Here is a 21,989-nt window from a genome sequence, read left to right as displayed (position 1 = left end):
TACCCAGTGGGGAGTGTGCAGGAGGCGGGTGATCGATGTTTCTCTCTCATTGATGTTTCTAACTTTCTATCCCTCTCCCTTCCTCTCTGTAAAAATCAATAAGATATAAAAAAAATTAAAAACAAAATAAAAAGACATGTATCCTAGGAAATAATTGGATGCACCTAAAGATTTATGCACAGATGGTTCACCACAATATTATGGATAATGAAGGGCCATTTGAGAGATGCTGGAGGTGCCTCACCCAGACCTCCTCTCCCCGGCCAGTGCATTCCTCCCAGCTCTGAGTGTTGGCTGATCACAGCTCTCCACCTCCTCCACAGAAGTGCCCTGGACTAAAAGGAGTCATAGCCCAGGAGATGAGCCCTCCCCCATCCTGAGACCTTCCTGGGGGTAACAACATGAGCACACATTTGTAAATTGTCCCTCCATTCTCCCTTCTAAAACAGCAGCGCTTCTGTTTACATGGAGTTCTGAAGAACAGGCACTGGGAGAATGTGTAGCTCCTCCCCCCACCCCCCTCTTACTCCAGATTGAACAACAGCAACACCTGAGGCTTTTTACTAGGTCCCAAATCCTATTGGCTTGCCTGTAGACACTGTCCTTACTAGGAAAGGATTTTTCATTATAAACTGGAACATTCCTGTATTGAGCCAGTTCTTGTTCCAAAGCAGATTCCTATGACATAGTCCCTCCCACCTTCCCTTCAGATCTACTAAGTTTTATGGATAAGATGTTTAGTTTTCTGATTATAAAAGCAATGCATGTTTATTTTAGAAATAAAAATTCTCATAATAATATCATTAAAAATTGGGTGCATTTGAAATGTCTACTCTTTTATGTATATAGTGTGTGTGTTTTACAAAAATTGAGTTTATACTATATGTACACTCTTTTGCAACCTTTTTAAAAAACTTAATGCTATTATATTCAGTAATTAAATTGTCCTCAACAGCATGATTTTAGTGCTACACAGATATTCTTTTGTGTGATGAACCATAACTTATTTAACTCTTCTCTTATAACTGGGTATTTAAGTTACCTTATAAACTCTAATGAGTGTCCTAGTCTACAGATTTCCAAGGGCATCTCTGATTATTTCCTGAGGCTAAGTCCCTAGACAGAGAATTCCTGAGGATGAGAGCATGGCCATCTTTAAGGTTTTTGACACATACTACTGATTGTGGGAAGATACTTTCAGAGTTGGCTCTTTTTTGTGTGTGTGTTTCATTTTGAAATAATAATAGATTCACAGGAAATTTTAAAGATAGCATAGAGGTCCTGTGTACCCTTCACCCAGTTTCCCCTAGTAGTTACACCTAAACTGACTATAGTACCATACCAAACCAGAAAGTTGACATTGGGACAATATGTGTGTGTAAGTCTCTGTCGTTTTATCTCGTGCATAGATCTCTGTACCCACCACTGCAATCAAGATACAGAACTATGCCACCATCACAAAGAGCTCCCTCATGCTGCCCTTTTATAGTCACCCCCACCCCCCTCCCACCCCCAGCCCTAGTCCTTGACAGCCACTCATTTGTTTTCCATTTCTAACATTTTGTCATCTTGGGAATGTTACATAAATGGAATCACACGTATGTGACCTTTTGAGAGTGGCTTTTCCCTCTCAGCCTAATGTCCTCGAGATCCCTCTAAGGCAGCGGTTCTTAACCTGTGGGTCGCGAACAACGAAAATACACCCTGCATATCAGATATTTACATTACAATTCATAACAGTAGCAAAATTATAGTTATGAAGTAGCAACAAAATAATTTTATGGTTGGGGGTCACCACAACATGAGGAACTGTATTAAAAGGTCGCGGCATTAGGAAGGTTGAGAACCACTGCTAAGGTATTTCATGTCTCAATAGTTTATTCCTTCTCCCTGCCGAATGGCGTTCCATGGTAGGGCTCTACCATAGTTTTCCCAACCGTCATCTATTGTAGGATATTTTTATTTCTCCCAGTTTTGGGCTATTACAAATAAAGTTGTATGAACAATTATGTACAAGCTTTTGTGTGGAGCTAAGTTTTCATTTCTCGGGGATAAATGCCCAGGAGTACCACTGCTGGATCATATTGTAAATATATGTTTCATTTTTTAAGAGCCTGTCAATCACCAGCAGTGCATGAGAGAGTCAGTTTCTCCACATCACGGCCAGCGTTTGGTGGTGTCACTATTATAGTTTAGCTGTTCTGATGGATGTGTGGTGGTATCTCATCGTGGTCTTAATTTGCAGTTCCCTAATGGCTGAACACCTTTTTGTGTCCTTATTTGCCATCTGTACATTCTCTTCTGTGAAATGTCTCCATGTCTTTTGTCCACTTTCTAGTTGGACTGTTTGGGCTCTTTACTGTTGAGTTTTGAGAGTTCTTTGTACAGTCTAGATAATAACTGACTCTTAAAATTCCAAATCTACAGAGACCTAGTCTTGCTTCTTTTATTAATTACCAGGAACCCGTGAGAGCTCCTGTTTCATCCTTACCCAGCATTGGGTCTTCCTCCCCATGAGCTGTGCCTGGGCCTGCATGGGAGGAGGGGGGGCTTGCACAATGGCCAGTCCTGTCACCCAGGGCCTCAGAGAGCCTCCTCTTCATGGGCTTTTTCTCAGATGTTGCTCACCTTCGATGACCAATTCCTGCTGACGGCCTCCGAGGATGGCTGCCTATTCACCTGGAAGGTCTTTGATAAGGATGGTCGGGGAATCAAGCGAGAGAGGGAGGTGGGCTTTGCCGAAGAGGTGCTTGTGACTAAAACAGACATGGAAGAGAAGGTAAGAATCGGATCTGATGAAGAGGCATGTGGAAATTCCTTACAGATTGCGTCCAAACTCCTGGACTGGCATTCAAGGCCCCCTAATGCCCAGAGCCCACTGCACATTCTCTGCCCACATGGCCATGCTGCCCTCCTCACTGGCCCTTGGTCTGTTCCCACCGCACCTGCCTGTCATTCCGCCGCGTACCCATCTGATGCTGTGCACTAGCTTTTCTCTCCCTACTCTTTGAAGGCGGGAACTACGACAAACAATTCTCTTGTATGACCAACAGTTTCTAGCCCATGGAAGACAATCAGTAAATACTGATAAAACTGAACTGACACACTGAATATCCCAGTTGTATCTGTGAAACTTAATAGCTGCTAATATAGGAAGCCTTCTTAAAAAAAAAAAAGGAGATATTTATAAAACATTCCTCTTAACAAAACAATAAAAGTAATAGCCAATAACCAACATTTTTTAAGGTTTGCCACACACCAGGCACTGTGCTAATGATAAGCATTTTCTCATTTAAAACTCACTAGGATCTATGAAGAAGATACTACTGTCATTCTCCTGTGTTTCAGGAAATGGTTTCAGAGAGGTTGAGTGATGTGTCCAAAGTCACTGAGCTAATAGGTTGCAGGACCAGAGTTCTGATCCGGATTTAGTCTGGAGTCCATTCTCTTTATCCCAAAGGGCCTTCCCTCCTGTTCATGTAAAAACTGCATCCAGATGTGTTTTGAGGGCTTCGAGGGCATAGCAGTGCCTCACTTCCTAAGGGAGGAGCTGAATGGATGATAAACTCAAGAGGCTTGGGGCAGATGGGAAAACTACGCACTCGGTGCTGTTCACCCAGAATCCAAAGTGCATTTACCGAAGACCTACTGTCCACTAGGTGCTGAGGATGCCTGTGTGAAACAGGCATGACCCTGTGCTCAGGAAACTCACCGTCAAATGAGGGGTGGAGACAAGTAAAACCATCAGACCAGCAATGCCGAAATGGCCCAGAGCAGGATGATGGGACTCTCGCGTTTTCTGGGGGTCCCTCCTAGAGCTCCCGGAACTTTCTGTAGGAAAGGCACAGTGGGAGGGGAGAGCCTTTGAGAGTTGGAGTCTGACCTACTGCAGGCAGGCAAATAGGTTTCCTCTTCCTTCTCTGTTTTCTTCTCTCTTGCTCCCAGAGGGTAGGGGAAGAGACTCAATAGGAGACACCAGCCTGCTCCGAAAGCCTGAGGTGTCTGGGCTGCCGCCTGCCCCCTCCCGCAGCTGGGAAATGACTGGTGCATGCACCGCTCTTCCCGAAACGCCCTTCTCTCCCAGCGTCCACGACACCACGTTCTTATTATTCCTTGTGAGCCTCTCTGACTGCTGCCCTGGCTCTTCCTCCTCCTGGCCTTTAGAAGTCACACTCCCAGACTTCCCAGCCTGCTTGCTTTCTTTATATTCTATGTCACTCTCGCTCGGGCCACGATTTACCCACTCATTCAGCCATTCACTTATTCGTTCATTCAGCTGGCACTTACAGAGGAGTCTGCTGTGTACCAGACACTGCACTAAGGCCTGGGATCACAGAAATGAAGGGCATAGAGGGCCCTTTAGCTTATGGCCTGGGAGGAAGTATAGGTGACATTTAAAAAGGGAATTAAGGGTGTAATGGGCGTTAGGAAGGCACAATGCTGTGAGGGCACAGGGAGGGGACCCTGACCCAGGCCAGGTGGTACCAGAGGAAGTGAGCCTTGGAGGGAGCCTTCCAGAACAAAGTGGGAAGGATCTTAACACGGAGGAATAAGAGGAATAAATGTGTGCAGAGGGATGACAGAGGGTTGCTCTGGGGAAGATTCTCCTGGTGGGGGCAGGGGCGGGGGGGGGCGGGGAAGGGGGCAGCTTGGGGGTATGGCACTGGAGAAGAGAGGGAGTGTGGGAGGGAGGGTGCAGATGCTGCAGAGAGATCATGGAGGGTCTTTTATACCATGTTTTAGACTTTGGACATTGTTCCTAAGGACCCACGGATGGACTTGATAGATTTGTGTCTTGGCGAGACTGCTCTGCAGCAGCATAGAGAAGGGACCAAGGAAGGATGATGAGCAAGTACTTCATGTCAAATACCCAATCACCCCCACAATAAATGTAGTCCACTAGTCCAAGGCAGATCCCCGGGGTCAGTAAATATTGATTTAGTGCTGACGATGTTGTGGTCCTGTGCCAGGCTCTGAGGATGAAGCAGTGAAGCAAGACGGGCCAAATGCACCCACAGGAAACAGTCTAGCCAGAGAAGCAGTCTTCATCCCCAGTCCTCTCACCTCTTCACACCTTCACCCACACCCAGTCAGGCCCACGTTCCCTAAAATCTCTCTGGAACCTTTCCAGTACTCTCTGCTCCCGCTATCCCACCTCTAATCAAGTCCCTCCCATCCCCCACGGGCTTGTGCTGTACCCCTGCCTTCAGTCCTCTGATCTAGCCCGTGCTGCACGCTGCCGTCAGAGAGGTCTTTTTAAGGCCAAAGTCAGCTTAACCAGGTTAGATGAGGGCCTTCGGAAGCCCTGTAGGTGAAATCAAAATTTCTTAGCATGGCTTACAGGGACCGTGATGGTCTGACCCAGTCTCAGCCTCCTCTCTCACCCTCGGGCTCCTTCCTCACCAAATCACAGGCAGTGCCCTGACCAGGCATCCTCGCTCTTACCTTCCTGACTTTGCACATGCAACTTGTGTTCATCTCTTGTCTCAGCACTTCCTGTGTGCCAGATTCACACTAGTCCACTGGCCAGGAAGTAGGGGAGACAGACCAGAAGAGATGAATGGGGGTGCACACACCTGTGTTCTCACCTCCTCTGTCATCAACATTAACTCTTTTTTAAGTGAGGGGGTGTGTAGTACAGTATTTTATCAAACTTGGCAATGGTGAATACTGTGAATTGGAAGAAGAAGACATTAGACATAGGAACCAGGAAGTTGGAAAGACTTAAGACCTAAATTAAAGTAATAACAGTGAGGCCAGGCAAAAGCATCACAGACCCTGAGAGGGACAAATGAATAGTTCTCGGAACCGCCCAGCTTTGGGCACCTATCACAATTCATAATGCTATGTGTATTCTCTGACTGTAAGTTCCATGGGGGCAGGAATCATGGCTCAACAAATGTTTTCGGATGCCTGCTAGGTGTTGGGCACTGTTCTAGGTACTTGGGATATATCAGCGTACAAGGCCAACAAATATCTCAGACTTCTTGGAACTTAAATTCTAGTGGGGGAAGAAGACAAAGATAATAAAATGATAAAGTATATATTAGAAAGTGCCAAGATGTAAAGAAATAATTAAAAGTAGGGCAGAGTTGGGGGGAAGGGTGGTCATGAGTGCTGGGAATGAGAAGGGGAGAGTAGCAGGATAAAATGCTGTGGTCCACATAGACCTCACTGAGCAGGTGCCATTTATTCATGTTTGCAGGAGATGGTTATTAGCATGATGCCTGGCACACAGCCGGGCTCACTGAATGCATGTTGTGAGGGTAGAGGAAGAAGCTCATATGTCTCCTACTCTTTAGTCTGTGTGTCTTGTGGGGGATGATGACAAGTTCTGGTTGAGACACATGAGTTGGAGGTTAAACAGAGGTGCCGGTCTCAGAGAGCTCAGGGCCACAGGTGTAAACAGTCCGAGTCACCCTCACTGTCAGTGTTCTTGATTCTGTGTCCTTCTCCCTAAGGCTCAGGTCATGTTGGAGCTGAAGACTCGTGTGGAAGAATTAAAAATGGAGAATGAGTATCAATTGCGACTAAAGGATATGAACTATTCCGAGAAGATTAAGGAGCTAACCGACAAGTTCATCCAGGAAATGGAGTCCTTGAAAACAAAAAACCAGGTCTGTTTGAGAGACAAAACCAGCAGCCACAAATATCAAGAAATCTTCTTTTCACTCCCATGTACTCAAGATGGAACTGGTATATGCTCATGCAATAAGATCCATGACAGTGTGTGATCTGAAAGCATAGCTGATAACATCAGAAATGATTATGACAAAGTGCTAAGTGAAAAAAAAACAAAATAAAAAACACTATAGTGAATAGTATTAAATAAAATAAATACACATGGAACAATTTTTTAAGAAAATAGTTAACAGTGTCATTATCTCTGGAAATTGGAAGTATGGATAATTTAAATGTTCTTTATACTTATATGTAATTTCCAAATTCTCCTCAATGAGAATATATTACCTTTATGGTCAAGAGAAACTTATTTTAAAATAAAATTAAAAGGTCACAAGAAAAAGTAAGTATAGAAAGAAAAAAGCTAGCAGAGTATTGATCTCCGGATTGTCAGTAGGTTAAATAAAATTAGTCTAAATGGTCTTCCTCTGGTTAGATTTGGTCCAGGACTCTCTCAGAATAATTTCTTTGTTCTGCATTAATCTGCCTGGCCTTTCATCCAAAACTCCCTATTTTTAGCTCAAGGGATATTTGTTATTTTATGTTATCTCCGTGGGTCACACAGTTTGGCTAAAACACACACACACACACACACACACACACACACACAACCCACAAACCTGACTGTTGATTTAATTATTTCATTCACTTAGCACACTGATTTGGTGCCCTCCATAAGCTAAGCACAAACTTCGGTCCTGGAGACGGCTCCTCCACTGCCTGTGAGGAGCTTCCTGCTCTGTGAAAAGAAACACTTCCTTAGATGCTGACACATTCACATATCCAAGGATTTTATTTAAAAATGTGCTGACAACAGAGAACTCCACTGAGTTCTTACTTTTTTCACCCCAAAATGCATTTGCTGCATGTCCAAAACTGACCTCATTATTAAGACCCACTTAGTAGAAGCATATAAACAGTGAAAGTATAGAACTTTCAGAGCAGAATGTAATGTAAATGAAAAGTAGTAGCTTGGTCGCTGCCCATAGAACAGTGCTTGGAACAACACACGGGCTTGGGAAATGTTTGTGGGTGAAGGTGGACGTCACTTGTAAAATGTGTTCTCACCTCAGCAGTGCTTTCAGCAGATGTGTAGAAACGAGAACATGTGACCCTGTGTTTTAGGTTTTAAGAACAGAAAAAGAAAAGCAGGATGTATTTCATCGTGAACGCATGGATGACCTCCTGGACAAACAAACCCGGGAACTGCAGGACCTGGGTGAGTCCACAGTGGAGGCCACGTGGGCAGAAGGTAGCAGATGTCTGAGAGTCCCCAGACCCGGCAGAAGTCCTGGATGGTGAGGCTTTGTCTATAAACAGGCTGCCTTTATCCCCTGGAACTCACCGTGGTTTTCACTCCTGTGTATTTTACTTATTCATTAAACACAAGCCAGTAGGGAATACGGAAACGTGCAGGTTTGGAGCCTGATCTACTGTCCCAGACTCACCATGTACTTGCTGGGAGCTCTGGGGAGTCACCCAACCTCCCTGGGCCTCAGTTACTCCTCTGTAAAACGAGGGTACTACTATCTATTTTGCACATTCAAAATAGATAGACATTTCTTCTTAGCCCTGAACCCCCAAGCATCCCATCTGCACTTTCTTCAAAACCTTGCTGCCTAGGCAGCAAAGGGGAGGAGGTTTGGCTGCCTGATGAGATGATGGAATTGTGGGCAGGAGAGGAAGACAGGCTCTGAGCCTTGGCTTTGGAGGCAGAGGTTCCGGCTGGTGCTGGAAGCAGATGGAACGCACCCAAGACTCCTAGGTGTCCCTGAGGTTGGTGCCACTGTCTCACCTTAAACACTTTCCTTGCTTCCCTTCAGAATGTTGCAACAACCAGAAGTTGCTTCTAGAATATGAGAAGTACCAGGAATTGCAGCTCAAGTCCCAAAGGATGCAGGAGGAGTATGAAAAACAGCTTCGGGATAACGATGAGACCAAGAGCCAGGCCCTGGAGGAGCTGACCGAGTTTTACGAGGCCAAACTACAGGAGAAGACCGGCCTCCTGGAAGAGGTACTCGCAGGAAGCCAAGCTGTGCCTCCCTCCCACAGTACCCGGCCTGCAGGCCCGACCTCTGAACAGCCCAAGAGCTGCGGGAAGCCTCGCCTGACCTCCTCCCCCAACTTCCTTTCAGCGCGTGTGCCCTGCGACCTCTGTTTCAGACATTTGTGTGTAGACCAGGGGACTCACTGAGCCAGGTGCTGCTCTGGTTTTGAGACTAATATTCCTTGGATGGACTAAGTGCATGCCTGTTGTTCTATCTTAGCTGTACCCTCAAGCCTTAAGAATTGGGGAGACCTTTCTAGAAGAAGCTTATAGAACCTGGAGAGGAACAAGGGCCCTGAATGATGGGGAAGGTGGCTGTCTGAAGCCCCTTAATAACCACTCTCTTACAAAATGAAGTCATTCCTCCACTGGTTTAGCAAAGACAAATAGTGTCTTGTTGGTTTCCCAGCCTGAGTGCTGGGTGACCAAGAAAAATAAAACATGGGGCCTGGTTCTCAGCTGGGTGAGGGAGGCAGTCACATTCATGGCCACTCATAAAGGTGTGCACGCAGATGAAGGGCACCGACCACGCTGGCCTGGAGGTCAGGGAAGGAGTGCAGGAGCTCATGCAATCCAGGAGGAATATAAGTTAGCATGACCAGGAGCCAGGGAAACGCAAGGCAGAGGCCACCCAGGCAGAGCGAAGGGATAGATGCTCAGGCAGTGTGGGTTTTGCCAAAATACCTAGTTTCCCAAGATGAAGAGAAAATCGCGAGGGGCCAGATGGCCTCCTTTTGGCATGAAATGGCAGGTGGTGTGCTGAGAGTGAGGGGCAGGAGAGTCATGAGGTACGGAGTAATTTTTGGAGAAAATGTGTCAGAGCTCAGCCTCTAGGGATATTGAATCCACCCAGAGGGGAGAGGGGCTGGCCTTCCTCCTAGCGCCTCCCACACTGACCACAATGCATTTCTTCTGTTGAGTCCATAAGATTTCAACTCAGAACTTTCCTAGGGAGCCTCCACCTGGCATGCCATCTCAGCTAACCTGGCCGGGCTGCTTTCATGCCTTAGCAACATCTTCCAGAAAAAGAGCAGGTGTTTGTGGGCCACGGAAGGCTTCAGGCAGAGCTGGCCTGGCCAGACTTCTGTCTGGCAGGGGTGTGGTAACGTGCGGTGGGCAAAAGGAAGCCTTTCTCAGGAGGCCATTGGGCCCAGTTTTCAAATCATCTTGTCTCTCTCAACCCTGGAAACACACAGTCCAGGGATGGCACATGCAGCCTGGGAGAGTGAGTGCCAGATTGATCGGCCTGGGAGGAAAGCAATTGATTCTGATATAATTGGAAATTTCCACCACTTGGTGGCAGTGAGCAAAGAGGAGTCATGCCCTAGCCACTTGCTGAACTCCACCAGGCAGAGCTCCTTGTCCCAGCATCTGAGCTCTCGGGCTTTTACTCATTCGGCACCAATTATGGACCCGATGCTGTGCTGGGTGTTCACAGTGGTGAGCAGAGAGGTGTGGTCCTGCCATTGAGGAGCTCCCATTCCAGTGGAGGACACTGTCAAACAGGCAATTCCAATATAACCGAGTGATGGCCGAGTGGCAAGAAATGATAGCTGAGCCGAGAGCTAGGAGAGACTCTCGGGAAGAGGGCTGAAAACAGGGACAGTTTGTGCCAGCCCAGCAGCTGAGGGACATGCATGTTTGGGGGAACGGAAGTTAGGTTACTCTGCCAAGAGCTTGGGGCTGGAGTGCCAGCTGAGGCTGAGAGGTGAGCTGGTGCTGTAGACCCACCTCAAGAGTCTGGACTCTATTCTGAGGACAAGGTGAGCCATGGAAGGCTTTCAAGTGGGAGGTAGCATGATCAGGTGTGTGAGTTAGAAAGCTCCCTGTGAGTAGAGAGTGGGAACAGGCGGGAGGGAGGCGTGACTGGAGATGGGAGTCTGGTCAGGAGGCCGAGACAGCAATCCAGGCAAGTGGCTTGGGCAGTGGTGGAGGCATAAAGGGAAGCGTATGGATTCAAGAACCATGTGGGAGGTGAAAGATCAGGGTTGACTGGATTAGGATCTGGGGGGGCAGAATTAAAGGTTCACTCATTCTCTCAGGTATTTTCTGCAAACCTGCTGTGTGCTGGTATGTGTTGTACACTGGGAGTTCAATGGTGGGCATGATCGACAGGGTTTCTACCCTTGAAGAACTTATATCTAATGGGAGAGACAATCAAATAATTTCACAAATAAATATAAGATCACGAGTGTCCCAAGTTCGGAGAAGGAAAGATAGAGGAGGCCTGGGTGTCCATGTGAAGGCTAGAGGTAGAAGAGGGTTTGGGGTGTTGGTTGAAGTGATGGGGCCTGAGGCCTAATCTGGTAGGAAAAGAAGGGAAGGTAGAAGGACAGACAGGAGGAATGCAGAAGCCTCGAGGGACCCATGGCCTCGGATTCCATTTCTATAATAACCTCAGTCTCCCGTTCCCCACGCGGGCCCCCTATGCTCATCTCGCCCCAGGCCCTCTTAGCACAAGGTGCCCTGCGCCCCTTCTCCCCGAGCACACACTCTCCCTCTCTCTGAGCCAGGCCCAGGAAGATGTCAGGCAGCAGCTTCGGGAGTTTGAAGAGACGAAGAAACAGATTGAAGAAGACGAAGACCGAGAAATCCAAGATATCAAAACCAAGTATGAGAAGAAGCTTCGGGATGAAAAGGAGTCCAACCTTCGGCTCAAAGGGGAAACAGGCATCATGAGGAAGAAGGTATCGGGCTGTTCCCTCAGAGGCCTGGCGGGGGCAAGGGCAGTGCTGCAGGGAAAGTGAGGGGCGGCGGGTGGACGGCAGTGGAGCCTGCCTGAAGGGCCTCACCTCCAGCAAGTGGGTTAGGAAAGGGGTGTGGCCTGGTGTCAGGGTTCCCTCTGCTCTCCCTCAGGCAGACAGATCCTTACCACATCCTGTAACTGGGTAACCATCGGGGCTTCCCCTTCTCTTCCCAGGGATAGTGAGGTTCACAGAGGCACTGATGGGCGCTCTGGGCGTTCATCTATTGGCCAGTAGGATTTAGTCATCAGAGCCAAACCCCGATAGGAATGGAAATGAGGTCTTCTGGAGGTGAGACGGCGTTCACCTGGAGGTGTCCTCAGGCTCCTGGTGCAGGGAGCCCTGGGTGGCTCCTGTTTAGACTCCATGGGTGGGCGAAGGCTTGGGGTATAGGATGCTTAGTTTACAGGGCAGGGAAAATGTGTTTAGCCACTGATGGTTGGGGTGAGGAGGGACTCAATTTATAGATCCGTATAGACTTGCCACAGTTTTCCCAAAATGTGCAGTGATAGAGAAGACAAGTAAGCAAGCCCGAGTTCCTTCCTGTTAGGAATCACGCTACTACTAGTCAGTCCGGGGGACCATCATGTCTTCCCTCTTGGACATGGCTAAGATGACTCGCCAGTTAAGGCTCAATCTTTGTGACCCCGATGAGGCATGGATTCCAACCTTTCCAGGCCGGTGTGGTCATGGGAAACTCTGGGTCCACTCGGAGAGCTGGTCTCCGGAGCCTCCCAATGAAGACAGTCCATCCTCGCATAAAGGGATGGAACTGGATCTTATCAGACAGAACACTACATCCTCCGTGTGGCCTGGGAAATTCCTGACTGTCCCAGATTCTGATGGGGAGCTCTTCACATGCACAGACAGTTGGGAGGAACAGTGACAGTTCAAAGCCTTTGTTGTCTTTGTTGTTGCCATTTGTATCTTTAGTTCAGCAGCCTGCAGAAGGAGATTGAGGAGCGAGCCAATGACATCGAGAGCCTGAAGGGAGAGCAGATGAAGCTGCAAGGAGTCATTAAGTCCCTGGAGAAGGATATCCTGAGCCTCAAGCGGGAGATCCAGGAAAGGGATGAGACGATTCAAGATAAGGTGAAGGTTCAGCTCCTGTCCGCCCTCAACTGCAGCCTAGATGGACCCCGTCAATGAGGACAAGGCCCAAGAGAACATATTTATTTAACTTGATGAGGGATAAGCAGTCAGTAAAGTGCCTACTGTGTGCTTAGCACTGGGCCAATTGCTGTAAACACGTCACATTGAATTCTCCCAGCAACCCCAGGGGCCATGAGCAACCCAGTTGTAAAGCTCAGGAAACTGAGTTCCAAGTGGTTAAGTATCTTGCCCAAGACCATACAGTTAGTAGGTGGCAAACTTGGGATAAGAACCTGAGTCAGCTGACTGCAAGGCCCCTGCTCTCCACTGCTCCAGGTATCCCAGGGGGCCATCCCCATGGACTGGGGGCAGCTCATCTGCCCCTGGTCAGAGAGGAGCTCCCCGCTGTTGGCCCCATAATTGCTGGGCACCCCAGAAGACTTGTATCACATTTCAGGATACCTTTTCTCACAAAACACTTAGAAGACAGACCCATTATATTTTGTAAAACATACCGAATGATTTTATATCCTCCTCCTGAGCAAATCCAGGCTCTACCATTACTGCCGAATGTTTGAGAACGCATGGGCTTTAGCCTAGTTAGCTAGGTTCCAACACAGGCTCCTCCATTATCAGCCAAGGGATCTTAGGCAAGTTCTCTAAGCCTTTGTTTTCTCACCTGTGAAATGGGGCCCCTCGGGGCACCTGATGGGATGACAGTTCCTGCATGTAATGTCTACATGTGAGTGTTTGTGTATATATCTGGGCATTGTTTTAAGAGGGGGGTTTAAAGCTCTCTTCAGATTCTCAAAGGGGGTGAGGGGTTGACAGGAAAGAGGTTAAGACCTTCTGACCTAGAACATGACATCAGCCTCCTGACCAGTCGTCGGCCTGCGGACTGAAAGGTCCCAGGTTCGATTCCGGTCAAGGGCATGTACCTGGGTTGAGGGCACATCCCCGGTGGGAGATGTGCAGGAGGCGGCTGATCGATGTTTCTCTCTCATCGATGTTTCTAACTCTCTATCTCTCTCCCTTCCTCTCTGTAAAAAATCAATAAAATATATTTAAAAAAAAAAAAAAAGACCTTCTGACCTAGAACATTACATCAGCCTCCTGACCAGTCTAAAGGCCTTTCTTCCCACCTCCCTGCCACCACGCTCTGTAATTATGTCCCTCTCCCTCTTAAGATTCTTCCTTCGCTCCCCATGGCCCATGGCAGGGGTCAGCAAGCTTTCTTCTGTAAGGGGCTAGGTAGTGAATATTGTACTCTTCGCAGGCAGTGTAGTCTCTGTCACAACTACTCAACTCTGCCATCCAAGTGTAAAATCAGCGATAGACAACCCATAAATGAATGGGCTTGGCCATTTCCAATAAAACTGTGGAAACAGGCAACAGGTCAGAATTGATCTGAGGTCCGTAATTTGCCAACTCCTGGCCTCCTGGATAAATTCTGAACCTTTTATCCAACACGCAAGACCCTTGCCTCCTTCCCCTACTTCCCTCCAGCCTCATTCTTCACTTTCCCTGTGAACCACCCACCGCCTTGTGTTCAGCACCCTCAATACACACCGCACCTTCCATGCCTCCTTCTACAACACCTGCCACCGTGCAGGGTACATTTGTTGACACACCTGCTTCCCCAGCTAGTGTTTTCTCCTTAAGGGCAGGGTCTGTGTCATATTTTTATTTAGTATCCCAGACCTTAATAAAAGGTCTTCATTTAGGCCGAAACCGGTTTGGCTCAGTGGATAGAGCGTCGGCCTGCGGACTGAAAGGTCCTGGGTTCGATTCCGGTCAAGGGCATGTACCTGGGTTGCGGGCACATCCCCAGTGGGAGATGTGCAGGAGGCAGCTGATCGATGTTTCTCTCTCATTGATGTTTCTAACTCTCTGTCTCTCTCCCTTCCTCTCTGTAAAAAACCAATAAAATATATTTAATAAATTAAATAAATAAATAAATAAAGGTCTTCATTTAGTAAATGTTTGATGGATAAATAGACCTACATTTTAGTGACTGTTGCCTTGCAACAAATTACCCCAAAACTTGGTGGTAAAAGCCAAAAACTCTTTTATTATGGTCACAGATTCGGTGGGTCTGGAACTAGACCTGATGGGTTGTCTTTGTCCTCGGTGTCTGGGGTCTCGCAGGGCCACAGCCAGGGGGACGCAAGCAGCTGGGGGTGGGAAGATCAGCATATAAGGTGGCTTCTTCATCCTCATGCCCAGCCCTTGGCAGGGACAGCTGGGAGGCTGGGGTCAGCCAAGACCATCCACCAAAGCACCTACTGTGTTCCCCAGCCTGGAGGTCTCAGTGCAGTGGGGCTGCTTACGTAGCACATGGCCTCCCCCAGAGAACCGGTGGCAGCTGCGTGGCCTTCTCAGACCTAGCCTGGGAAGCCACACAGCATCATGTGATCTACATGCTGTGGGTTACAAGCGAGCCCTAAGTCCAGCCAGAGGCAAGGGGAGGAACCAGGTCCTACTTCCTAATGGGGGAGCATAAGGTTGTGTTGTACAAGAACATGTGGGACGAGAAATGCTGTCGAGGCCAGCTTTGGGAAACAGCCGGCCACAGCCTGTACTTGAGTGAGTGAGCGAATGCACGCAGTCCTGGCACAGAAGCCAAGGAGTCAGAGCCACAGCCTTTGTCTCCCCAGCGAAGAGAGCTGTCCGGGGCCTCCTCAATCAGGGGGCACAGGATGTATGTTCTTTGCCGAACAGGATCCCATATCCCGGGCCTCCTGACACCTCACTTTTCTCTCATCTCACCTGCAGGAGAAGCGAATTTATGACCTGAAAAAGAAAAATCAGGAACTAGAGAAATTCAAGTTTGTGCTCGACTACAAAATAAAGGAGCTAAAGAAGCAAATAGAACCTCGAGAGAATGAGATCAAGGTGATGAAGGAACAGATTCAGGAGGTGAGAAGGCATCTGCCACACCCTGCCCTCCCCAACCCATAGCCACCTGCCCGACTCTGCCTGGCTGGCCTGGAGGGAAAGAAAATTCTCCTCACAGTCCCTCCCTGCTCCCACGGGCGTGCAGCCTCCACTCCTCAGAGGATGCCACGGAGAAGGCCCAACCGGGTGTTCAGCTGTGCAAGAGCGAAATGCATTGGGATTTGGCTTTCGCGGGTCCTAGGGGTGGACTTTGGCGCGACCAGCACCTCAAGGTGCGTGCTCTGGGCCCTCTAAGGGAAACCGCGGCTTTTGGGCCTTAAGCCACCAGGGGGCGATGTGTGCTCAGCCACCAGCCTTGAGCACCGGAAAGTACACCCCTCCAACATTTTTTTCTCAGACTGGAAATGTTGGTTCGGGCCCTATGCAAAGCCATGTTTGGACTTCATCTGATAGGAATGGGAAGTCCTCAAAGGCTCTTGAACAGGGGAGTGGCATAATTAAGTGTGTGTTTTGGAAAGCAAACAGGATGAAGGTAGCTAGGAGATTAGAAGCAAGAGCAACTGGAAGAGGGCTTCTGAGAGTCCATTGAGGTACAGGTGTCCCATGATCCTCCCAGGGGCTTGAGGTAGAAGTGTAGAAGTCTTCTTGGTCCTTCCCTTCCCTTAACCCCTATAACCAATCATCACCAATCTGCTCAGTCTCCAAAAGATCTCTCAAATCCAAGCCTTCTTCCTTTCTGCGGCCATCACACTGGTCCAAGCCTCCGTCCTCTCTGGTCTGGACTTGACTCCAGCCTCCAGTCTACTCCCACATAGAGGCCACAGTGAACCACAGTAGTGTCCCATCCCATCTAGAATAAACTCCAAGCTCCCTACTGAGGCCCAGGAGGCCTCTACCTGCCTCTCCAGCCTTATCTCCGGGCTTCCTCCCCTGCTCCAACCCACAGGCTTTCTGACAGTTCTTGGGGTAAGCCAGGCTTTTCCCATCTCGGGACCTTTGCAATGCTGTTTCAGAGGTTCCAGGTCTTCACATGACTGGCTTCTTTTCGTCTTTCAAGGTCTCAGCTTATCGGCCACCTCTTCAAGGAGGCCTTTCCTGACCGCCCTATGCAAAATGACCTCCTGCTCCCCTTCCATTTTCTCTAATTGTGCTGAGCAAGGATAACAAGTCAAAGGGTGTCAGAGAGCATTGGTGACCCAACTAGAATTGGATGCACAAGAGCTATGGTGGAGAAAGCAAAGCCCTTTCTCTAGGAGGCCCAGGAAAGAAGCCAGGCATGGGATCAGTCCAGGGCTGGGGCAGTCCAGAGAACAAATGTCCTTTTGGCAATGACTTTCTCCCTGGCCTCTGGGATAAGGAAGGATGTCTCCTCTGGGCCTCCTGCCATTCTTAAGTGACTTCAAGGCCCAAAAATGGTAGCCAGAGAATATGAAAGAGAGAGCAGAGGTCCCCCTGCCTGGAATCAATGTGCTGCAGGCCCCTGGAGATCACTGCCCGTTTCTCCCTCCTCATTTGACATATTTTTCAACTAGATTTAAGACTTAGTCGATTACTACCCACCCCAACATACCTGAGAGCTTACTCATTTCCCTTCAGTAACTGGGCCAACCATGGCATTGATTCTTGGCAGGGGATGTGCCGGAACCTGGGGAGTGATCAAACAGAGCCCTCCTACCCCACCCTGGTACCAGTTGCTGCCAGGGCTGATAGCTGGCCTGACTCCTTCCGCAAGGTCCTTTGACCTCGATGATTACCTTTGGGGGAGGGGGGGGGAGGCAGTGACACATTTAGGCTTCTCTGTCTATGCAAAGTGCTTTCAATGATGAGGACAAAGTTCTTCTAAAACCTGCCCTTTTGTGTTCACAACATGAGTGTGGCTCATGAGGGCCTCCTGATGCCCAGAAGGTGGCCAGGAGCCTTGAAATCCGAGCAGAGGGCCGGAAATAGACTCAAAGGGCTACTCCCTCCAGCCATGAACAAACCCAGTGAATGTCCCATCCCCCTAAACAGCGAACCTCTCTATTAACAAGAACACTAGGGTCCACCAGATTTCGTGTGAAAATGAACTTCACTTCTCCCTTTTGGGAAGAATTAAATCAACCGAGAGCTCAGCTACTGCTGGTTTCACTCTGATCAGAAGCTCCAGATGTCAGTCACATCTTTGGTCACTACAACTGCAACAACAGATAAATCTTCCAGAAGCTCCTGTGCTTTTTGCCTTTTCTTTTGAAGACGGGACACTCTCCTCAGTTGTACTTTTTAAGACCTTTTCAACAGAGCGGTGAGGCAGAGGTTCCTCCTCAGCTTCCTCTTTCCTGTCTTATGCCTTTGGCTGGGGATGCCCACAGGCTGGTCCCTCAAAACTTTCTGCTTCAGAATCGATTCTGATGAGTTGTGGCCCCAGAGGGTCAAGATTCACTCACACAGTGTCACGGGGTAGGCGAGGGGGGTGCTTGTCTGAGGGGCCCTGCCTCTGGCTGGAGTTGAGGTTCCAGAACTTGAGAGTTATCCATGATAAGGAATGTAAGCGAAGAAGGTAACCAGGCAACTAAGAGGGGAAAACTCATGGCCCAGCCATGGAACACGTGACCTGGGTTCACATGTCAGCCACGGGGGTGGGGGCTTTGGAGGAGACGAGGAGCGAGAAGGAAGGTTTTGCTCCAGGGGACGGGTGGGAGCTAGAAAAGACACGCCCTGGTATCAGGGGAGACGTTCCCACGGAAAGACCTCGGTTCAAACCTAATTTCCGTTCTCTCACTCTCTTATTCTTGACTCTGTTCCTTGTCCTCTACAGATGGAATCTGAACTGGAGCGTTTCTTTAAGCAGAACACGCAGCTGGAGCTGAACATCACAGAGCTGTGGCAGAAATTACGAGCCACCGATCAGGAGATGCGCAGAGAGAGACAGAAGGTGCGAGGATTTTCAGCGTCTGGCGGTTCTTGGATTCAGGATCTGGCACCTGCCTGCAGTGGGCAGCTGGCTTCTAAAAGGCAGAGCCAGCCCACTGCTAAGAGACATTCCCATTTTAACTTGCATCCTTGTTCACAGCCCTGCCAGATTGCAGGCCCATGCAAATGCACATGACTGAATCCATCTGAGACTGTGCAATGACTCTGGGTAAAGTGACCAGGGGGTGGGAAACCAGTTTCGTGCGAATGCTCTCGGCGTTGGCTTGTGTCCTGGGCAGGAGCATGCTCAGAGTCATTTGTAGTCTGTGCTTAAAGGCCTTGACTATCCAATCGATGCTGTGGCTGGGAGGACTTCAGAGATCACCTATTCTAGTCCCTGTTTGTAAGAAATCAGGAAAGCCGTGCCAGAAGGATTAGGAAGTTAAGAAACTTCACCTGGCACCCACAGTTCATACAGAGCCGAGAGCCAATCCTGGGAGCCAGGTCTTCTGGCCCTGGGCCAGGACTTGGCTGCACTTTCACCCACTGGCACGGGGCACCCTGCAATGCTGGTTGGATCAGACTGGATTTTTCCATTCCCCACAGTAAGTATTGGCTCTGTACTAGGTAATGCTAGAAGCTGCTACAGAGCTGCTACAAACATGAACGGGCACAGATCCCGCCCTTCACAAACTGGAAAGGTGGACAGGTGATTTGTGGCATGTGCATAAAAATTATAATGCACGGTGGAAAATTGAGGAATGTGAATAAAGGGCTATGGGAGCCAGGAGGAAGGAAGGACTCGCTAGGTCAGAGGTAGGGGAAGATGGGTATCAGAGAAAGCGTGATGGAAGAGGGGGGATCTAGCCCAATTTTGTCATATTTTCCCTACCCACACACACAGCCACCCTCAGGAAGGATAAACCCTGGGCGAGCTTTTGTAATAAGGGGGCCTGGAAGCCCTGGCCCAGGGACCTGCAGGAGAGAATCGATGCTCCAGCTCGGCTCCGAAAGGAATAAGGGTGACTACTGGGCTTCCTCTCATCTCTTAAGGCCCATGGTCCTGAAGGGAACTCAGAGCCAATAAAGGAAGCAGTCTGTGTTGGCCTCTTAAACCTGACGCTGTTCAGGCCAGGTGCATGGAGGTTTAGGGCCTCCACCTCTGGGCTGTGTGCCCATCTAGGTCTCTGTGCCCGGTGTGGTCAACTGTGAGTCCCAGATGTGGTGCCTCCTGTCCCTTTCTGCAGCCATTAGCCTGCAGCCCCTGCCCCTGGAGAGTCCATCCTTTCAGCACCAGAAGTAAGCACCTCTGATTGCAGGAGCGGGACTTGGAGGCGCTGGTCAAACGGTTTAAGACGGACCTTCACAACTGCGTGGCGTACATCCAGGAAGCCCGGTCCCTGAAGGAGAAGGTCCGAGGTCTCTTTGAGAAGTACGTGCAGCGGGCAGACATGGTGAGCTCTGCCTCCCTCCCCGCCCCCCCCTCCTCTCCTGGTCGCCCCTCGCTCAGAGGCCCCTGTGCCCCATCAGGTGGAGATCGCAGGGCTGAACACAGACCTGCAGCTGGAGTACAGTCGCCAGCGGGAGCACCTGGAGCGGAACCTGGCCACGCTCAAGAAGAAGGTGGTCAAGGAGGGTGAGCTGCACCGCACCGATTACGTCCGCATCATGCAGGTACCTGCACGCTCCGGGTCAGCTCCCTCAGAGGCCGAGCCATCCCAGATGAGAGAGCCTGTCAAGGGCCCCTCGAGACCACCCAATACTCAGGGCTCCCCAAGGGTCCAGGGGACCCACTGGCTTTCCCTAAAACATGATCTTTGACTCCTCTCCTCTGACCTCCCAGAGCTCGTCCTGGCTGTGACATGGCCCAGAGCTCGCCAAGGAGGTTTCCTAGGCATCTCTATGCCCAGGCCTTAACCACCACCACCACCCCCCTCACTTCATCCGTTTCTTTTTCCTGCCCCATCTTTATCTGAAGCACTCCTGTGTCCTGCCTCACTCTTGTTGCCCTGTCCCCTCTGGACCTTCATCCCCGTGATTTTAGCTCTCCTGAGTCACACTCTCCTTTTCCTCTCCTCTGTTTCCAACTCTTATTTCACCTGCTTTGTTCTGCTGCTTTTTATTCTGCTACTGGTATCACATGGTCCCTGCTGGCCAAGTTCTCTCCTCTGAACACGCCTGTCTCCACCCACCTCCTCGTCTGACTTTTCTGGTGCCTCAGGTCCCTACCCTTATCTCTTGGGTGCAGAGCTAACCACACCCACCCGAAGAGTTGGCCTCACTCCGACTTAATGAGCTCTCCACGCCCGCCTCCCGATCCTCCATAGACTGTGCAGAGAGCCTGACCCCATTACCGCCGCCTCCACGTAAACGCGTTATCAGGGTTGCCAGTCGGGCTTCTCCTGCCAGATTTCTGTTTGGGTATCAGTATCGTCTGAGGCAATTAATGTGAATTAATCAGAATCCCATATATAAGGGACATACCTTTTAATGCTTATATGTCTTTAATGCCATAATTAAAATACTGGAATGGGGATGGGCTAGCAGTTGGATTGAAACAAACCAGTGCCCAGCTTGGCCAGCCCACACACCACTGGGCAGAGGGCACTGCAGTTCAGGCCAGGCCCAGGCACGGTAGGGCTCGTGCCATCTTACAAACAGCCCCGGTTTAAAAGCAGCCCACACCATCAATAACCACTGCCCCACGCAGGGCCCTGAAAGCAGTCAGAGGCCCAGAGACAGGCGTTGATCATTGGTGGGACCCTTAGGCACGAGCAGCTGACACAGAGAGCCATGGCTAAGGGTCTCAAGTGCCCCCACACATGAAGAGCCCACCAGGGAGTGCAACGTGCTGGGCAGTGGGGCAGTGGGACTGCAGGAGCAGCTGTCAGCAGGGGACATTGCTCATTGCTGAGCTCTCATCTGCCCTGCTACCAGCGCATGGGGGGGCGGGGGGGCGGTTAGGGGGAGGGCCAGGGGCGAGGTGCCTATCTCCATGCCAAAGCAGACATCCAAAGTAAGTGTCAGTCCAAGGAGAAGAAGGAACAGGAAAGAAAGTGAAGACCGCAGGCTAGCCTGGAGCAAGCATCCCCTGAGGCTGCTCGGGGTGGACACAATGTCCTCTTTTGCTCCTCACTACCCCAGAGGCTGTGTGCCCACTGCTGGGCCAGGGTGCAAGTCGGAGTAGAAAGAGCAGAGGAGATCCGGGCAGGGCACCTGCCCAACCCTGCCACTCCCCAGTGGCTGGCAGAGGGAAATCCCTGGAAGAGTGTTTTCTTGAGCAGCATGGTAAACCCATGTGCCCTGGAGCCCGCAGAAGTGCCCCAGGCAACTGCAGGGAGCAAGAGGGGCCCCAGGAGGCAGGGTCCCCACCCTCAACCAGGGAGGCCTCCTTGTTTATTACAGCAGGCTCTGTAAACTTTTGTTTGGAAGATTTTTTTTTAAAGGAAAACTTTCAAAACCATTGGTCTGGGTTTTAAAAATTGTTCCTTTCTTCAATCTTGAATTGAAGGAGAGGGGCCGGGCCAGGGTCAGGCAAGGTGTCGGGCAGGCACTGACGCCGGGCAGACCCCACTTGTCCTGCCTCAGCCACGCTTGTGGGGCCGCCATGAGTAAATTCCCTAACATCTTCAGGAATG

The 21,989-nt window shown here is 49.7% G+C and overlaps 1 protein-coding gene across 1 annotated transcript in view; it reads left to right on the top strand.

Moving 5' to 3' along the window:
• CFAP57 (cilia and flagella associated protein 57) overlaps positions 1–21,989 on the top strand; it is a 55,444-nt gene that overhangs the window by 21,541 nt on the left and 11,914 nt on the right. Inside the window, exons 12-21 of the mRNA XM_006087215.3 lie at positions 2,618–2,779; positions 6,462–6,617; positions 7,807–7,900; positions 8,505–8,695; positions 11,242–11,415; positions 12,406–12,564; positions 15,340–15,483; positions 18,257–18,373; positions 19,671–19,805; positions 19,882–20,025. Coding sequence (XP_006087277.1) covers positions 2,618–2,779; positions 6,462–6,617; positions 7,807–7,900; positions 8,505–8,695; positions 11,242–11,415; positions 12,406–12,564; positions 15,340–15,483; positions 18,257–18,373; positions 19,671–19,805; positions 19,882–20,025 — 1,476 coding nt within the window. The remainder of the gene's footprint in view (positions 1–2,617; positions 2,780–6,461; positions 6,618–7,806; positions 7,901–8,504; positions 8,696–11,241; positions 11,416–12,405; positions 12,565–15,339; positions 15,484–18,256; positions 18,374–19,670; positions 19,806–19,881; positions 20,026–21,989) is intronic.

This window comes from Myotis lucifugus, unplaced genomic scaffold (assembly GCF_000147115.1).
Source record: "Myotis lucifugus unplaced genomic scaffold, Myoluc2.0 scaffold_37, whole genome shotgun sequence".
NCBI classification, from domain to species: Eukaryota; Metazoa; Chordata; class Mammalia; order Chiroptera; family Vespertilionidae; genus Myotis; species Myotis lucifugus.
The sequence above is the reverse complement of the archived record's forward strand: the minus strand, read 5'-3'. Positions and strand labels throughout refer to the sequence as shown.